General features: G+C 44.4%; 1 protein-coding gene across 1 annotated transcript in view; it reads right to left on the minus strand.

The window, feature by feature from the left end:
* Nucleotides 1-5,051: 5,051 nt before the first annotated feature.
* The window catches only part of Tm9sf2 (transmembrane 9 superfamily member 2), a 44,073-nt gene continuing 29,628 nt past the window's right edge, over nt 5,052-19,496 (minus strand). The window contains exons 10-17 of the mRNA XM_051195199.1: nt 18,879-19,011; nt 17,205-17,324; nt 15,147-15,204; nt 13,888-14,047; nt 13,130-13,281; nt 11,919-12,030; nt 8,399-8,570; nt 5,052-5,732 (exon numbers count right to left, since the gene is read on the minus strand). Coding sequence (XP_051051156.1) covers nt 5,665-5,732; nt 8,399-8,570; nt 11,919-12,030; nt 13,130-13,281; nt 13,888-14,047; nt 15,147-15,204; nt 17,205-17,324; nt 18,879-19,011 — 975 coding nt within the window. The 3' untranslated portion in view covers nt 5,052-5,664. The remainder of the gene's footprint in view (nt 5,733-8,398; nt 8,571-11,918; nt 12,031-13,129; nt 13,282-13,887; nt 14,048-15,146; nt 15,205-17,204; nt 17,325-18,878; nt 19,012-19,496) is intronic.

Raw genomic sequence — 19,496 nt, forward strand, 5'->3', positions numbered from 1 at the left:
GATAAACACGCAGGTAAAACACCAATGCACATAAAATAAAAATAATTTAAAAACTTACTCCTTAAAAAATGCACACCAAATTTTAAAATAATAATTATTAATATTGTCAGTTAAACAAGTATCCACATAAGAGGCGTCAAGAACCTTAGCTAAGAGGGAGGAGATATCTCAGAGATCATTAAGAGCAGTGTCTCCAGGAGATGATAGGGGTCTTACTTTTCTCTGTACCCTATTGTACAGAGAGGGCAGCAACTCTCTCCCTCCAAGGGGAAAATGAATTTAAATAAATGAAAATTAAATATTAAGAATCTAAGCTGACCAGCACAATACTTTTTCTCCAACCTTCATGATGAAAGGGACCGAGCTCGGCTTTTGAAGAGCTCTCCTTCCTCCCCCAACCCCGGCGTTCCAGGAACTATGTATAATTCCTTTAAGGATGGAGCAGGCATGTGTGGGTGTGAACCACCCCCTCCCCACACGCTTGACAGAAGTGTGGCGAGAAGGGCCATCTGTTTTGCTTGAATGAGAAGTGACCCAGCATTCGGATTTCAATTAGCCTCTTTGAAGCTTTCTGTCCAGGCTGGTTCCATGGGTCACAGTTCAGACTGAGTGAAGAGAGGAGCTGGCCAAGTTTGTCACTGCCGGTTTGATTTTAACAACCGTTGGCGAGTGCGGACCAAGTGTACCAGACAATGCTGCTGGGTGGGTATTACAGTGACATGGAGTCAAAACGGCCCATTCTGGAATCCTGGAGCCAAAGGATACAGCGGCAAGGCTCCTTTCGGCTAACTGGACTATTTAAAATCAATATACTTATCACTGAAATCCCAATGTCAGTCAACGAATGTAAGCGTATTATGGAAAGTGTATGCAAAGCATTGTGGCGGGGCTCCATGTTGGCCTGCCGGTAGACATCTTCAGCCATTGGCCACGACTGTCCAAGGAGGCACAGCGTCCTCTGCTGTTTCTCAGCAGATGTACAAGCCCAGCAGAGTAAGATTCAGAGTTTGTTCTCTCACTCAGGAGCCTCAGGCATCAATTGGGCTGAAGCCGCGGATCTAAACCAGGGCTGCTCCCGCCTGTATGGATTCCCTTTGTCCTGACCACACTCTGCAGCCCCCTCTCTGACCCACTGACCTTCCTGCCATGTGACTATGCATCTGTAAGTTCCCAGCCAATGTGTGCAGTCACGTCGGGTCCATTGTAAGGCTATTCATCATGATCGGTGCGGATGGCCTATGTGAGTCTTTGCTAAAAGTGTCCAAAAGAAACACTAACACTATGAAATAATTTATTACTGAGAAAAACAAATAAGCACCGAGTCCACGAGTGAAAAGGAGACCCGAGAATCAGTTATGAGGCTGTGGCTACAGAGCTCCAGGGAGCAGGTGGAAGGGAGTCTGCAGATGCCCATGGGCTAAAGGAACAGCATTTTGTTTTTAATTTTTAATATTTACACATAAGAGGGTTCTATCCAAGAGAAAACGGGAAAGCAGGGGCTGGAGAGACAGCTCAGGTCCAGCTCCCAGCATCGAGAAAGCAGCTCACAACCATTTGTGACCTTAGCCCTGGAGGACCCCCACCCCCACCCCAGTGAGCACCAGGTACACCCTAGGTGCTCCCAGGAGGACTCAGTGAGTGCTCCCAGGAGGACTCAGTGAGTGCTCCCAGGAGGACTCAGTGAGTGCTCCCAGGAGGACTCAGTGGGCAAAAGCACCCGCTGGCAGGGCTGGCAACCTGAGCCCATCCCTACGATTCACAAGCTGGGAGGACAGAACCATGTCCCAGCTGTCCTCTGACCTCCACGTTTGCGGTCTGACACACACACCCAACACATGCACATGCGTACATAAATAAAATGTAATTTAAAAAGTTTAAATTTTATCTACGCACTACATGCATATGGCTGTTTTGTCTGCACGTACATTTGCACACCAGAAGAGGGCGTCGGATGCGGATCCAATGGGACTGCAGTTAACAGGTGGTTGGGAGTCACCATGTGGGTCCTGGGAATTGAACTCAGGACCTCTGAAAGAGCAGTCAATGCTCTTAACTGCCGAGCCAGCCCTCCAGCACCCGCAACTTAGAACATTTAATAAAAGAAGACCTGCTTGTACCTAATTAACAGGCGGCTTTGCGTTATTAAGAAGGTGTTTTTCACATGTATACTCCTCCTGTAATCCAAATAGGTGGCGACCATAACCTGAGCCTGCAGAGGATCGATGAGGAAAACGTGCTTTTGTTTTTAAAAGTATATTGACTTATATTATGCGTGTGTTTCACGTATGTATGTATGTGTACTGTGTGCCTGCCTGGTCCCTCAGAGGCCAGATTGGGGCTTTGGACAGATGACCAAGAGCATAAAGTAGGTCTTTATAAGACTTGGTAAAGTGATCTTAAAAACAAAAGAAAGAAGAGTCCTTTAGGATCTGTAATGCGTTAATAAGGTGGTGTGATTATTGGTGTTTTGTAATTTTGGGCACTGTCTGGACAGTGCAAGGCACACACAGCATAGACATGGATGGGCAGCCTTCAAGTCACCCAACAGCCCCTGGGTGGCACCGTGTCTGCACTGTGCAGCCTTCCAAGTACGACTGTGCTCGCCTCCCCTGAAATCGTCCCATTACCTAAACGGCACGCTCCGGGGCCTCTCCTTTAATTAGCGCACTTGTATTGCGTGAGACCTAAAACGTTAAGGGTTGAACGGTGCTGTCGAGCCCGGTCTACTTACTGGTATTGTTTAAATTATTAGTCTAAAGCTAGGACTTAAAAATAGCATAACTAGGAAAAAATCTGAAGTGACATGAAAAGATTTGCAAGCATTTATTTTCAATTCAGAATGCATGCGGTTGCCCCCTGTGTGCATGTTGCCATGGCAACCGACACAGGCAAATCAGAGAACCCTGTCCCCAAAGAGCTTACTCATAGCTTCATGGGTGGTGGTGGTGGTAGGGGGGGCATCTAACATAATTTCATTGGGAAAGATCTGTACAAAGAGCATTTATAAGAACATTTCCGAACCTATAGCCAAGGCTTATTATTTTTTAAAAACGATGTAGCTGGGTGTGGTAGCATGCCTTTAATCCCAGCACTCAGGAAGTAGGGGCAGACAGATCTCTTTGAGTCTGAGGTCAGCTTGGTCTACAGAGCAAGTTCTAGCACAATCAGGGCTGCACAGAGGACCCTGTCTAAAAAACAAACACGCAAACCACAACAATAGCAAAATGCATCAAAAAGGCTGTTGGAGCTGCCCGAGCAGGCTGAGGGTGCCCAGCACCAAGCCCGACTACCCAGGTTCAATCCAGGGAGCCTCTTAACTTGGATGCACAGGGAACCCCCCCCTCATAAATAAATAGAAAAGCAGAGTACTTTCAGATTATTTTTGTGTGGTGTGTGGTGTGTGCCCGAGGTCAGACATCAGGTGTCTCCTCTTCTTCTCTACCTTATTTATTTTTATTTAAATATTTGTGTGGGTAGGATTGTTAATCTTGAGATTTGCAAGACAAAAAAACCAGTCCCACCATCTTGGGCCAAATTAAAACAAGATTTATGAAAATATTGTATACTGCCCAACATGGACTTTGGGGTCAGGACCAGTCCTGGAACTATTGCGGCTTGAGTGGCACTGAGACACGTGTTGTCTGGGCTTATAAAGACAAACCCCATAGGCATCCATACTTTCCCAAGAGGTTCTGTTATTTTCAAGAACTACAACTCCCAGCATTCCAGGGAGTTACTTGGTCCTCGGGCAGGTGGGGCTTACAGGTTAATGTAGGGTGTAACAATGACATTCTGCCAGCATAAACGCATGAACATCACAGGCATTGCTGGCACATGCAGAGTTCAGAAGAAGGCAACACATTCCCTGGAACTACAGTTAGAAATGGTTTCTGAGCCACCGAGAGTGGGCGCTGGAAACTGAACCCAGGTCCTCTGCAAGAGCGCTTAACTGTTGAGTCGTCTTCCTAGAGCCTATACTTTGTTTTTTGAGACAAGGTCACTCAACTTCCTGAACCTGGAGCTCACCAACCAGATAGCCTGCCTGGCCAGCACGTGTGGACACAAGTTTCTGTCCAGTCCGATCCCACCACATTCCAGTACCAAATAAAACACACAAAGGGGTACATTAACCATAAACTATTTTTGGTAGATGGATCCGGGGTCTTTTTTTTTTTTTTTTTTTTTTTTTCTCTTTCTTTTGAGACAGGGTTTCTCTGTTCACTGGAGCAAAATTAAAAGAAACTTTGCCGCACGAAGACCACCCTGGTGTCTGAATGAGAACTTCCTGATATAGACAAACCCTTCCTGTTTGGTCAAGCAGCCTACTCAAAAGTACCAGTTACGGTGCAAAGGAGCGCGTGTAACTGGCAACCTTTAATACCATAAAGCTTCTCTGCTCTTGAAAAGCAGCAGGCTGTTTGGGTAGGAGACAGGGTCTCAATGTGTAACCCAATGTGTAACCTCCAGTGTCCAATGTTCCTGCTGCCTCACCTTCCTGTGCTCACCTGGCCCGGCCGGTGTGTGCAATCTTCAGTAAGGCCTGGCTTTGTGAGTGACAGCTACTCACCTGGGTTTAAGTTTAAAGCCAATGTCAGATGTGATGCCATAAGAAGCCAGCAATGAGGCCTCAATACAGAAGACACTTACAGTCACACATTCACATCTCTAACACAGTTAGAGCCGAGCCCACACTGTGTGCAACACGTCTGTAATCCAGGCTGGTCTCCAACTCACTCTGCAGCCAGGACGGACCTATATCATCCTCATGCCTCAAGTTCTAAATGTGTCATTTGTCTGACCAGACAGGCACGACAGTATCTACCACCCTTTCAGAGTAGAGATTCAGATTTGACAACACCCGAAAGGGCAAACTTTCACTTAGGTAGAAACTGAGAGAGTATTATATATTATATATATATATATTAACAGTATCCAACAACACCAGATTAAAAATAAAAAAATACATATGTAAATCACTTTAAACATCCGTGGTCAACAGATTCGTTTTCATAGAAACTCCTTAAATATGCCACAGGGAATGATGCAATGAAGACATTTTTACAATATTTATTAAGATAACAAATTTATAAATTCAAAGACTCAGAGGCACATAGTTTAAAAGGCCAATACCATGGGAATAATGAAGTCAACACAGAAGAGTAAGAAGATATGAACAATTACAACCAATACAAGATTTTAAAAGCCACATTCCCCCAATGAACATGTCATAGGAATCATCCTTCAAAATTACCATGATAAAAAGTTATTTCCTTCAAAGAAAAATAATTCTTTCCACCTACCGAGCCTAGAAAATCCTATTTACAATCAACTGTCCAGTCTCTCATCAGCATTATGGCCTCCTCTAATCTGCCATTAGAAATGTTGAAAAGTTTATAGCTATCGTATTTACAAATGCACATAATATTTAAATTTACCCTTCTCGGAGAACTGAATATATACTTAATCCAATCACAATACAAATGCTTTAGTGTTGAAATACACCTTGTGGGTACAGGTGCCTGGGAAGAGGTGTACTTAGAAGTATGCTGTTTCTGAAGGATTACTAGGCCAATAAGTCTGAGAAAACTCAAGGTAGTCACAAAACAGGTCTTTGTTGGTGAAGGTTTAGTTTATTTCTGTTTCAACTGGACACACTGGGTTTCTTCAGTCAACTTTCACCACACTGTATATTTTGGTGACAAACCAAAAGCATGCAAAGAAGCCAATTGTTCCTAGAAAAGAAAAGAAACAAAATCCCTTTCAAAACAAGTTCACTAGTTTACACCAAAAAGCAGATGTAAGGGGACTGGGCCTTTTAAAAAGAACAACACTTTCCACTTAAATTCCTTATGCGGTAACAGCCCTGTCTGTCCTGGAACTCACTCTGTAGACCAGGCGGGCTTGGAACTCAGAGATCCGCCTGCCTCTGCCTCCCAAGTGCTGGGATTCAAGGCGTGCGCCACCACTGTCCAGCTATTTTCCTGTTTACATACATCACTGAATTAAAAAATGAAAAGCATATCATACTGTGATGCCCATTTAAGAATTTTTTTAAACTAATAAACTGGAACTATTACTATTTTTACCAGGTTCACAAGATGGTAAGATGGGATGTTCTCTAAGTATAGTTGCCAGGAATCAACAGCATTCAATGAGTTACAGTAAGAGAATCTAGATGTTTCTGGAATATATGCAAGTGATATAACAGACACCCCAGCAGGAAACAGACCGTGCGGTTTGGCACCGCACCGCACACTATGCATGGTCAGATAACTCACTGCTCTAAGCTCACTGCTGTGCTTGTTCTTCCAAGTGGGGCTTGAACGGCCTCTAGGATACTAGGCAAACACTCCACCACTCGGCCACACACGCACGCATGCACGCACGCTCCCTTTTCTCTCTGACGCAGGGCCTCACTAAGTCCACCAGGTGGGGCCGGGACTCTTGAGTAGATGGGTTCTGGGCTGCACCCACCCCACTCCAAACCCTTTCCCGTCCACAGTGAAGCAGTTCTTCCAGCTGACAGGAAACACGAGCCTTCACTCTCAGCTCCGGGCACATTTCTTTCAGCACAACAAAAACAAAGCTCAAAGCAAGCTTGTTGGAAGTATGGCCAAAATCAAACCTATTTTCTGTGATGTGACATGTGGCATCCTTTTAAATCAAAGCTTTTCAGAAGCTACTTTTATTAAGATCGTTTGTGTGGGTTTCGTGTGGAGCTCAGAGGCCAGCTTTTGGGTCTAGTTCTCTCCTTCCACCACGGTGCTGAGGATCAAACTCAGGCTTGAGTGGCAAGTGCTTCTACTCCTTGAGGCATCTCACCAGCCACACAAAAATTCCTTAAACTGTGACAGTAGCAAAATTACAGTAATGAAGAGTAATTTCCTGGCTGGGGCCACCACAACATGAGGGACTGTATTAAAGGGTCAGGGTTAGGGCAGTTGAGAACCACTCATCTACGTTTGTGATCATACAATTAGATGGTAGGGGCATGAAAAATTCAGTAACAGTAAAAGATTCCCAAATGTGTGACGAGCAAAAATTAATCCAAGATCAAACGTATAATGAATCAGAGCTGTTATAGCAGCGCTTGCCTGTGTTGTGCCACATACGACCTCAGGGCAAAACACACAGCATGCTACAGCATCGCACACACATGCCATCATGCCACACACCACCAGGGAACAGTGTGTGGGCATGCATGGGCTCCTAGAACACAGCTGAGTAGGGCCTATTTGCAGACAGCTGTGAGAGCTAGCTGATGTGGGTGCCAGGACTTGAACACAGGTTCTCTGAAAAAGCAGCACATGCTTTTGGCCACAGAAACGATATCTTTAGCCCTTGCAAAGTTGTTTAATCTTCAATAAATGGCTAAATTATAAAAGGAGTATTTAAATTTTTTTTTTTTTTTTTTTTTTTTTTTTTAAACTATCAGCCAGTGTTTGATTTGTATACCTACTTTCTACAGCTGTAAACCAGGGCACGGAAATGCTCTCCTGCAGAAAAGCTCAAGAGTCCCGTGTAAATTACACTTGAACCTACTGCACCTAACGCGGACTCTGCTCTACAGCAACCGAAACCTTGTAAATACTGCAAACCCATTTAAGACATAAGTGCTAGCAAACTTCTTTCCTTAGGAAATCTGGGAAATGCCCAATGGGTAGGGTACAGACATACTCACACAGGGGACCCATGTGGCCCCATGAGAGGCTTCCGTTTAATGTCCCAACTGGTTCTCATCATTTTAAATGTAACCTACAGAAAGCACTAAAGATTTCCTAAGTCTACACACAGTACTTGGGAAAGACTGGGGAGGTCTGAATGTTCCGATATTCACCCTTACGCTGGACGTATGGCGAGGAGTTTGGTGAAGGCTTGGGAAAGGTGGTCAGAACACAAAGTGTCCATCATCACCCTGGCAGGCCTATGGGCACCATGTACACTCTGACATTCCGAGAAGGACACCTCTCCTTGGACTACAGGGTACTTATTTCTGTTGTGTAAACAGACGGCTTTAAATGAAACTGGGTCAGTTTGGAATTCTGAAGCACACACAGGCACAGCTCATCTGGAAAAAAACACCTCAAACATAGATCCCCTTCCTACACAGCGAAGCCCAAGAGCACCCATAACACCGCTGTTTTAGACATCATGTAGTTGGCCAGGGCCTGGGATCTAAGTGTGTCACATGGCACCAGACACCCCCAAGCCCAGCCTGGGCGATGTGTGGCCTCACTTTGCTTTTGCATTTTCAATATCCTGAGGCGAAACCACAAGCAGCTGTGTCACATGAGGCTGAGCTGTGCTGAGGGCCCAATAAAGGGCAGTGAGAAGCAGAACATTCACAAAGAGAAATAAATTATCTAAAAACATATTAAAACCACCACTTATGTCTTACCTGTGAAAAGGAAGAAGATCAAAACCATTATCATAGTATAACCAAAGTACAGGATTGTACTGGCTGTCCCGGTGATCTGAAGCTTTGAGAAGAAGTAGTGTATGGCATATATTAAGAAGTAGACGGCGGTGAAGCCGCTGGTGAGGAAGGACCGCCACTGCCAATGATAGTCCTAGGAGAAGACAGAGAAGAGGGAGAATCACTAAGACTAAACAGCAAGGAGCTAAGAGTCACCAAGCAAGGCCAGCCTCATCTGCCTCAGCTCCAGCTGCTGGCCCAGAACTTTGTGTTTCCCACCTCATTAAAGGCGCTAAGAGGCACTCCTATTGGTTGGATAGCTTCTTAACAACTGGCTGAAAATGTGTGAGAAAATATTCAACAGTTTATGAATAACAAAGAATCAGACTGTATTTGAAAGTTTACGATTCTGAAGAAAAACCAATGTACAAAAACCCTTTGACAGTTCAAAATGATAATTTCTTTTATTATAGTTCAGTCAGTTTCCTATTTAGGTCTGGGGGAGATTTACCTCCAATCACGACTCACATAATTCCAACAAGGTGGGTAGAGGTCATCAGGGCAGCTTTAGAAAAAGACTTCCCAACTCTGCTACAATATGGGAATAAGTGTGTGTGTGTGGTGGGGGCTGCTACAATTTGGGAATGGGGGGAGGGGGAAACTATTTTAAAAAGCAAACTAAGAGCTGAGTATATCTATAATCCCAACACTCAGGAGGCTGAGACTAGCCTGTCCACATGGTGCATGTAGGCCAGACTAGGATACAGTGAAAGAGATGATGTAAAAAAGGTAAAAGCGAAACACACACACACACACACACACACACACACACACACACACACACACACACACACACAAAACAAGATCAGGAAGAAAAAAGGACACTTAACAAAACCCTACTATAGCCAATCGAAGAATTCATCAGTGTTTCAGAGCATCAAAGCCTCCACACAAAACCAGGCAAGGGCATGAATGTACACATGTGTGTGGTGCTGACAACTGAGTCCGAGGCTTGCACATACTGGGTGAGCACTGTAGGTTACGGAGCTACGGTCCAGCCCAGGCGTGTTTTTATATGCCAACAATGGACAAGGACACAAAATTACCTGGAAATACCTTTCAAAAAGGATCTGAAACACTTACATCCCCACAGTATAAAACATAAACGACAGAAAACCTAAGAAGTCAAAACAGTATGGCATACATATAATATCGTATAGATGATGATAACAGGATGGAAAATCCAGAAGTGAACTTATACATCTATGGACAACTGATTTTCAGCAAGGGAGCCACAGCCAAGACCATTCAATAAGCAGGCACGTTTCTTCATCTGGCAAGAAGTGTATCATGACATTAAAAAGCAAAAGCAACAGAAGAAAAACATTAGCTAAGTTAACTAGGAAACTAAAAGCCTCTCTGGAAAAGAATATCAGGAAAGTAAAAAGCACCAAAGAATGGAAGAAATCATCTGAAAATGCCTTAGTATCCAGGAACATATGAAAGACAATTTAAAAATGGGCAGGACTGAGCAGCCATTTAGCAAAGACAAGAAAAGATGTGCAACACCGTCGGGCACTGAACACAGGCATCAGGGAGGCTGCACCGTGCACCCGCTGCACCGCACACGTCCTGCACCGCACACGTCCTGCACCGCACACCCATTGCACTGCTGTACACCCCCTGCACCGCACACCCCTGTACTGCATAACCAATGCACCACACACCCCCCGTACCGAGCACCCGCTGCACAACTATGCCAAGGGGTAGACACTATGCCAGCGTAGACACTAAGAGCTGACAAAGACTTAGAGGACTGAGCCCATACGTTGCTGGTGGAAACAGAAGACAGCCTTCAGGGCTTAAAGTAAAGAACTAGCACATGGCAAAGCGATTCAAGAGAACCCCCAACAGGACTAAAACACATTTAAACACCCATCGGTGGGTGTTCACAGCAGCATTATTTACAACAGCTAAAAGGAAGTAAATACTGACGTGCCTGCCAGGGCATAAATGTACACACAGATGTTACACATACAGCAGAATACTGTTCAATCACAAAGGGATAAAGCACTATAATACGACAGAGTAGAACCCTGAAAAAGTATTCCCTATGCATTTATTTTCTTGGAAATTTACTTATGATAATTGTATGTGTGTATGGACACCTGTGTGTGTTAATGCACAGATCAGAGGACAATTGTGTGGAGTGGATTTTCTTTTCCTACCTTTACTTAGGTTGGGTTGCAGGGACTCTAGTCATCAGGTATTTTATCTGGCTGAGCCATTGCTCTGGCTCCAGAAACTTTTCTACTTTGCTTATTTGTTTGATTTTTTTTGAGGCAGAGTTTCTCTGTGTAGCCCTGGCTGTTCTGTAGAACAGGCTGGCCTAGAATTCAGAAATCCTCCTACCTCAACCTCTGAGTTCTGGGATCACAAATGTGTGCCACACCATGTTTTCTTTCAGAGACAGAAAACAGACTAGTGTTGCCAGGGTCAGGGGAAGAAGGAAGTGGATAGTCAATGCTTATGAATCAGACAAAAACATGCTAAGTGCCAGAAATTTCTGAACTCTGGAAGAATGGATCTACTCATGTGCCAGGCATGTCAGACTGTGGCTGTGGGCTGCATGCAGCCGAGGACCAGTGAGGGACACTCGGCTCTGGAGCATCCGTTCTGAGATGACAGCACATTGCACTGCAGGACCAGTCAATCATTCTACCTGACACAATGATGCCTTCACTGTAGTGTTGCCACAAATCACAACTCAATGCAATGAAATCACTGAAATTTTTCAATGAACTCTGCCACTCCAACAACTTATCTTAAAAAAAAAAAAAAAAAAAAAAAGGATTTTCGAGACAGGGTTCCTTTATGCAACAGCTCTGGCTGTCATGAACTTCACTTTGTAGATCAGGTTGGCCTTGAACTAACTCACAGAGATCCACCTGGCTCTGTCTCCAGAGACTAAAGGTGTGTGCCACCACTGTCAAGCTTAGAAATGTTTATTATGTGTGTCTGTCTGAATGTGTCCCACCTGTGTGCAGGTGCCTGAGGAGACCAGAAGAGGGCGCAGTATCCCTCAGAGCAGGAGTCAGCTGATGTGGGTGCTGGGAGCTGAGCACAGGTCCCTTGCAAGAGCTCATCTCTTTCCACTGAGCCATCTCCCCAGCCCCCAACTACTTAGTTTACCAATTTTTAGAACCCAGAAACATCGTAATTTTTAAGTCAGGTAGTCCTAAAAGTCAAATTTAGTACACTATAATATTCTTGGGAAAATAAGATTCTAAAAATCTCTACTAACAGACTTTATATAAGTACAACGGACAAGAATGTGATCTTGATTCAATCCCGAAGAAGCCTTCTTTCGATTTGTGAATAGAGGCTAATTTCTTTGATAGTAAACATGTATGTAGAGAAATTATCTCAGCAATACTCAAGCTGAACTATGCCAAAGTTAGAATACGGCCTATAATCAATATTGAACACTGCTGACACGTACCTCCGCGCATAGGTGGAAATAGCAAAGGAGGATGGTTGCTTCAGAGCATGTAATAACCAGAATGATAAACACCAGAAACAGGAAGCCAAACATGTAATACATCTGATGGGACCTGTAATCACACACGTCAGGACACAAGGATATAAATATTCTGACATAATAAATGACATATTGTTTATTATGTTTTGAACTAGGAAGGTTTTATTTCTTTCTCAACAAAGATAACTTTGCACAGGTTTGATGACAGAGAGGGCTGAGACAAGGAACGGGAACGATAGGGTGGTGATTTTAGCCTCCTGTTCAGGTAGACCCTGAAACCACTACTCAGGAAAATGTGGCAAGCCTGTTTATCTACTAGTGAGTCAGAAGTGTTTGAGAAAAACACAATGAGAAAACAGTCAAAATTGGGTTAAAAAAACCAAAACAAAACAAAACCCACCACATTAGCGCATGAGGTTTTAGAATTTGGAAAACTATTATAATAACTGGGAAGGAAAGATAGTCCATTTGTAAAGTTCCAATCTATTCCAATTTCATGAAACCTCAGCTCCTGGTACAATTGTAATGTGTGTCCATATGCTTAAAGGTGATCACAGTAAGCTACCCTCACTCAAACATACTGCAATAGAGAGGCACAAAATTAAAGTAAGTTTCCATGGCATGGAAATGGGGCCCATACCTTTAATCTCACCTTTTGGGAGACAAGAGGCAGACATTCTCTATGAGTTCAAGCCCAGCCTGGTCTACATAGCAAGTTCCAGGCCAGTCAGGGATACATAGGGAAGCCCTACTTCAAAAAAAAAGAAAAAAAAAAAAAAAAAAGACTTTCCCACGGGATCACGGGAACAAGACACATTGAGTGCAGGTCTGGGTGGTCACACACAACTTCCAGGTCATGGAGTCGGCCCTCCCTCTCCCCACGAGGCTCAGCTGTTTCTCTCTGCAGCAGTACAGCTACTTAAGAGCAACCTCCTGAACCTCATCTTTTTCCTATGGAAAATGGGGCCAGAACCTTAGACGTTATACAAGAATTTACAAGGGTAAGAAATATAAGCCTTCATTTAGTGTTAGCTGTTACCACCGCTCTACTCTTTGCCACGGAAGGATAACCTTTTGGTTTGTCATTAGAGCTGTTTACATCCGTAGCCCAGAAGCACCAACAGTCCCTCACATACCAAGGCAATGGGAAGAGGACTCTGTCCTCAGCTTACCAAATGCTATTCAGAATGAAGAAAAGCTGGATAAAGATGCAGCCGAAGGGCAAAATCCCCCCCATGATGATACCAGGCAAGGGCTTTGTGTAGAACGACTGTTCAGGAATCTGACGAGGAATCTGATTGGTTCGAACTGGGTGTTCAATAGCCTTCAGATGGGGAAAAGGGATTCATAATTAAGTAGCCACTGACATACTCCTGCACAATTTTTTGCTTTCTTCTTGGTTTCCATACTGACACTACTTGACATTGAAAGCCTGTGTGAGTCATCAGATTGAAATATGTAATCAGAAGCACTGAGTCAGACACTGCCAGCTGTAAGGCCTACCTTCTAAGCAGGCCAAAGCCTTTTCTAGTGGTCATCCACTGACCAATGGCTTTACACAAAGTACGAGGTAAGAGAAGAGCATATGGCATTAATAATTTAATTTTATACATGCCGGAAGAGATTAGTTGGTCCTGAAATTTTATCATTTTTTTAAAAACTGGTTTGAAAACATAAGGGGGAAATACCGCAAACAAGAAACAAAACCAAAGCCCTTTACTCTAGGTGTGGCGGGGCATGCCTGTGTTCTAGCATTCAGGCGTGCTCTGAGAATGCGCCTTAAAAAGCACAGCAGCCCTAACACCACTACTTCATGAACTTGGAAGGCTACATCTGAAGGGCAAGTGTACACTTTGTGACATTTTATGGAGTCTTCTAAGGCAGAGTAGACAAGTCTCCTCAGCTGAAACCACTGCACTTACGAACTTACATTCTTCTTAAAGCCAAAGTATGCACCGATAAACGTCAAAGGCACAGATATGCAGAACCAAAGGGCCAGGATGGCAACCAGAGTGCCGAAAGGGATGGCCGCCGAAGAGCCTTCTCCCCAGAGGATCAGATTCATTATAAAGAAGTCAGCAAACACAATCCTGAAAGACAGACAGTCAAAAAACATGAAGAAGGGACATTAACCTGTGACTCATGTTACATGAGTGACTTAGGACAGAAAACAAAAGGTACACTTTCCAAGTCATAGGGTCCACAGACTTAAAACGTTACTACAAACTGCAAAACTGCCTTTTCAGCTGTGCCAACCAATTTAAACTCCAAGCAGCAGCTGATGAAAGTTGCCTTCCCACATATTTCCATCACAGCTAGAACTGTTGTGGCTTGTATTTCAGTGGACAACTGCAGTGAGCATCTGGCGCTCGCTGGCCTTGGCGCCCATCACTTCTGCGCTTGCTGGTGAGGTCCCCTGCTCACTTTCCATTAGGGCTGCATGACTCTGTGCACCATTTCTATACTCCAGTCACTAATTCCTCGCTAAACATCATGCTTCCCCTGTGCTTTTACTGAATTCAAACATCTAAGCGTGAGCAGCTATACTCCCACCACGGCTTCTGAGTGTAACTCTCAATTAGCAGTAAGCGTGCCTCGGATGAAGGGCACTGTCTGTGACTCCGCCACTGCTCAAAGCGCCCAAGGCTGCTAATCACAGGTGCACACTTTGTGCTACTTCTCCACACTGGGGATAAGCACATATGTGCTTCCCGTGCTGCTCTGTCTCTGGCCTGCCAGTCTACAGCCCTGCCTGCAGCCCACCCTGTGTGCTCTACACTGCTGGCTGGTGCTCAGCGGCCAGCTCCTGTCCACCAGAGACTGACAGTTCCCTTCAGGAAGAAGCCCTCCCTGTGATCAGGTCAAAAGCTTCCCTGCACCCTTACACGGGAACTTGTCAGACAACTGCCACAGGCTGAGAGACAGAAAGGTATTTGTCAAGGGAGGTGCTAGCTAGCCCTTTCTCCTCATACACTACGCACACTCATAAGAAAGCAAGTGTTTCTAGAATCTAAAGGTCATTTTCCTGTAAGTGGTGCATGGTGTCACTCGGCACAAGTTCACTAAATATCATGCTATCCATTTTCCAAACGTAAATGCTTTCTTAGATGCCTGACTTAGAGGCATAAGGAACTGGAAAGGCTGGGGAATAACAGATGATCACTAAGAATGCGTGAAGAGTCCACTTACCCGGGACAAAGAAATGATGTCAGTAGCACATTTGTTTTCCACTTCTCGCCCCCAAAGGCTGTGAAGGAAACAAAAGCGTAAGCAGGCAGCACGATCAGCTCCCCCTCAGATGCTATGATGCCTGCTAGTAAATGGTCCACAGTGCACAGGCAAGTCCAGTATTCGAGGTTAAGCCATCCGGATCTGGTGTTATTTACTGATGCCACAAAACAAACAACCCCTTAAACTCCTGCCAACACCAATGAACACACCCGGGTATGGAAACGGCACAGGAAGGATTCTGTGCCACAACCTTTAAGCCTGCAACATATTTAAATTCCCACAGTAGGGGTGAAGACCTCGGGCTCTCCAATACTGTGGTTCACAGGGGCTGGGAAGATGAGGGCAACCCCAGCAAACCTGGAGAAGGGCGGTAGCTTTCTGACAGAACCAGTTTGCTCACATAAGTTTTACTTTGCTTTGGACCTCTCTAATTTTTTTCTTCCACTTAAAAATATCAAATCATGAACTGTGCAGAGTACAAAGCGACATTTCTTCCTCTGTCCCCAGGTTAAAAGTCAGACATGAAACTGGGTTGGGAAGACTTTTGATTTGAAAGTAGTTTTAGTATCTTTTATAAGCAAGTGTATATAATACCTTAAAGGAAAATGATAAAAGTAAATGAAAATGAATATAATTATAAATTTGATGACATGAATTTAGTTGCTGTAGACTGTGAATTTACTGTTGAGTTTAATAATAAACACAACTCCAACCTTCAAAATATTTTGTTTTCAAATTTATTTTATGTATATGGGGGCCTTGCCGGCACGTATGTATGCGCACCATAGTCATGTCTGGCACCAGGAGGTCAGAAGGTGCTGGGTCCCTGCAACTGGAGTTACAGACGTTTGTGAGCCACCACGTGGGTGCCAGCAACAGAACTCAGGTCCTCTACAAAAGCAACAAATGCTCTTAACCACTGAGCCACCTCTCTAGCTCCTCAAAAACGTTTTTAAAGCACAAGCAACCACCCAGCAAGATACTACTGACAAACAAACAAACAAAATCCTTTTATCAAACAAAGATTTCTTCTGTGGGGGCCATCTGACACCACCTCTAAGCAACGCTACTTATTGTCCAAGGTAGTGTCTGACCTGAGGAGGGAGGGTAGAGAGGCATTAGCTGGGGGTAGGAGGGAGGAATGTAGGTGGAGAGAGAGAAAGAGAGAGGTATAAACAAGGCTGGCACAACAGGTAGGTTCCGTCTGTATCTCACGTGTATTAAAATACACAGGACCAGCGTGCTCCCATCTTTCAGTGAAGAGCACAAGAAGATAAGAGCAGAACCAGGGAAGCAACCCTGAACCCCACCACCCCCATCTGCACACATAACAGGGCCTGACAGGGAGCCAAGTCTAGCTGAGGTCTCCCAATCCCAACCTTATGGTCACCTGGGCAACTCTACCGTGTTTCACCTGAAATGTTCTCACTAGCAGACCCCAGGAACTAAAGGCAGGGCTTCAGCATTCCTAAGCAGGGCCAACTGTCACATTCTTTGACCTTGACAAACTAAATCCTAAGCCACCAACCTTATCTGTGGCCCTGATCCTTTGTTCTCTAAATTTTGCTTTACTTCTGAAGAGACAGAAACTAATGACACAACAAATGTTACTTTCTCCAGGGCTCCCCCAAAAGTGACATCTTTGTTTACTTTAGCTTACAAACGTTAAACTGGTACGTTGATTTGTTTAATCCCAAAAGCCAAAGCTTTAAAGGAAGGGAGAAGGAACAGCAGATAAGCAGCATCACACCACCTTATGCTACGTGAAAGCATTTGAGAGACACATCTACAACATGGAAAAAGAAACCACTCTCCAGGCTCTTATCAAGAAACCTCTGTGATACCTGTTCAGGCACGGCCTACCTGTCCCCACCACCCCCTGTCAGAACCACAATTGTGGCAAATTAAACTGCAGTATACCTGTCCAGGCAGCGTCAACACTGCCCCCCACCCCCCGCCCCGTTCAGAACCACGATGGTAGCAAACTCAATTATAGCCATTATGGCCTTTACTCACATTTGTAGAATCTGGCAGCAACATAGCCAGCAGGCGTGCCCAGCAACACCCACAATACGACAGCACATGTCATCAGGGCTCCTCGATTGGCAGGGGACAAGAATCCCAGACAAGCAAAAACTAAGAAGCAACCATCAAAAGCTATGTTATTAGTCTGCTTCCTTTGTTGTGAAATAATAGAATACTTGTTTTTTATACAAGAAAACAAATATAACCTCATGAAAAATACACACAGCCCCGAGCAGCCAATAGTGACTAACACACTGCATGGACATGACCCCACATGAAGCCAGTGTCACCAGGGAGTCCCTGTGGGCGCATAAGATCCCTTCTAGGTAGTTGCTGATAAAACACTACAGCAATACCCTCAAGGCCATGTCTGCACAGAACCCACCTTGGTTCTCTGATGGTATTATGCTCGCCTCTGGCTTACTAAGATTTTTTTTAATGATGCCTTCTCCAGGCCTACCTTTCTGCTGCAGTTCATCCTAGTCCATCTATCAAATCCGTTATCTTCCTAGTTGTTATTACATTAAAATAACAATAGCTAGTATTACTTAGTCTTCAAAATAAGCCTAGCAACCTGAGTGTAAGCCTAACGGTGTGAACTGTGGCTTTCAAATTTACTCAGATGCCTGGCATTTAGAAATGACTCAGTCATTCGCACTATAAAAGTGTGCAGCCAGGCAGTGGCGGTGCACACCTTTAATCCCAGCACTCAGGAGGCAGAGGCAGGTGCATCCCAAAACAAGGCTAACAAACAAAAAACCTAAAACAACAACAAAAAAGCAATAATTTTACTAACAGAAAATTACTAGTGCTCATGGTAGCTCACATAAGGAGCAGGAGCAGGGCTCTACTATGAGTTTGAGGAGGTTCTGGGCCAGCTCAGGATACCAAGTAACACTGTCTCAAAAAAGTAAGGCTGGACAAAAGACTACCTACACATACTATTACATATCTGACCTGTAGCCAAACCAGATCATATGTACCCTAGAAAAAATTTAAATGGTTGTCTGTGGATTTTTTGTTTCTGTTTGTTTGTGTTCTGTTGTGTAAAGGCTCTGGCTGTACCATACTGGAACTCATTCTGTAGACCAGGCTGGCCTGACACCTACAGATCTGCGAGCTGGGAATAAAGGCCCAGAGCATTCTTTTAGTAAAAACTTTTACTAAAACTTTTCACCAGTAGCTGGACTCAAGTAAAACCAGGGTTTAAAATATATACACAATGTAGAAAAGTATATTCATAATCAGCTTCTCTTACAGAATAGACAGAGAAACAGTGATCCTACGTCTGACCATCCTCTGAAGGAGATCTACTTCACCGAGAGGAGGCTCAAGGAGACCCTGTGGTTATGGGACTCTGCCAAAAAAGAAGTCTTCCTTCCTAGATTTTCCCCATGAGAAAACGCTACAAGAACGTCCTTCCTTGCCCCTAGTCCCCTCTTTTCTACCCTTGATGACACAGGTCTTTGGACCCTTAGCAGGCTCCAGGCTATCACATCTCCAGACGAGGGAAGGAGACACCCCCCATCAGCCTTTGGGCGAATCTAACCTGTCCCAGATGCCAGAGCCCAATAGGGTCTTAGCACAGCTGCTTCACATATGAAAACCTACTTCCAAATAGTATTCACACAAAGTATCTTCTTTTTAATCTTCATTAAAACTTACACAGAGTTACAAAAGTCATAATTAAAATCTGTGTGCCGGATCCTAGAAAGACAGACAGCAGCATCCCCTTTCTTGGAGGACGGAATATGTCCCCATGAACTAGTTTCCAGCCAAACTCTTCCTGGGCATCCTCCTACAGAAAGAAAGAATTCAGTTCAGCAAGTCACACGGCAACATTTTTGTCTATTTACCACTGAATATGCTGCTATACATTTTCAAACTGATGTTAATTACTTCAGTTTTGAAGTCAGGATGTGAGCATGGAATTTAAACAGCTCTCTAGGACTGTTTCTGAAGGAATTTACGTACTTAAGTCCCTGGGAAATGCCTACTGCACACAGGTCCTCTAAGATCCTCAGCATTGCCAAGGAAAGGGGACTGGAAATGGAGACTTTACACGCACAGTGAGAGTAAACTCAGCTGTAAATCATGCTTGTATTGCAGGCCCAACTGCACGCATCTTATATGTACCCCATCAATAGTGCTACCTGACTGCTTTACTAGACATGCGAATCAGAACTACAGAACCCTCACTCTCCAGATGAAGACGTCACCTTCTGTCACACTTCAGCATCACGACACACCCACAGCATCCACACTTCCCTCCTCTCCACGGCT

This window comes from Phodopus roborovskii, unplaced genomic scaffold (genome assembly GCF_943737965.1).
Source record: "Phodopus roborovskii unplaced genomic scaffold, PHOROB, whole genome shotgun sequence".
Classification (NCBI taxonomy): Eukaryota; Metazoa; Chordata; class Mammalia; order Rodentia; family Cricetidae; genus Phodopus; species Phodopus roborovskii.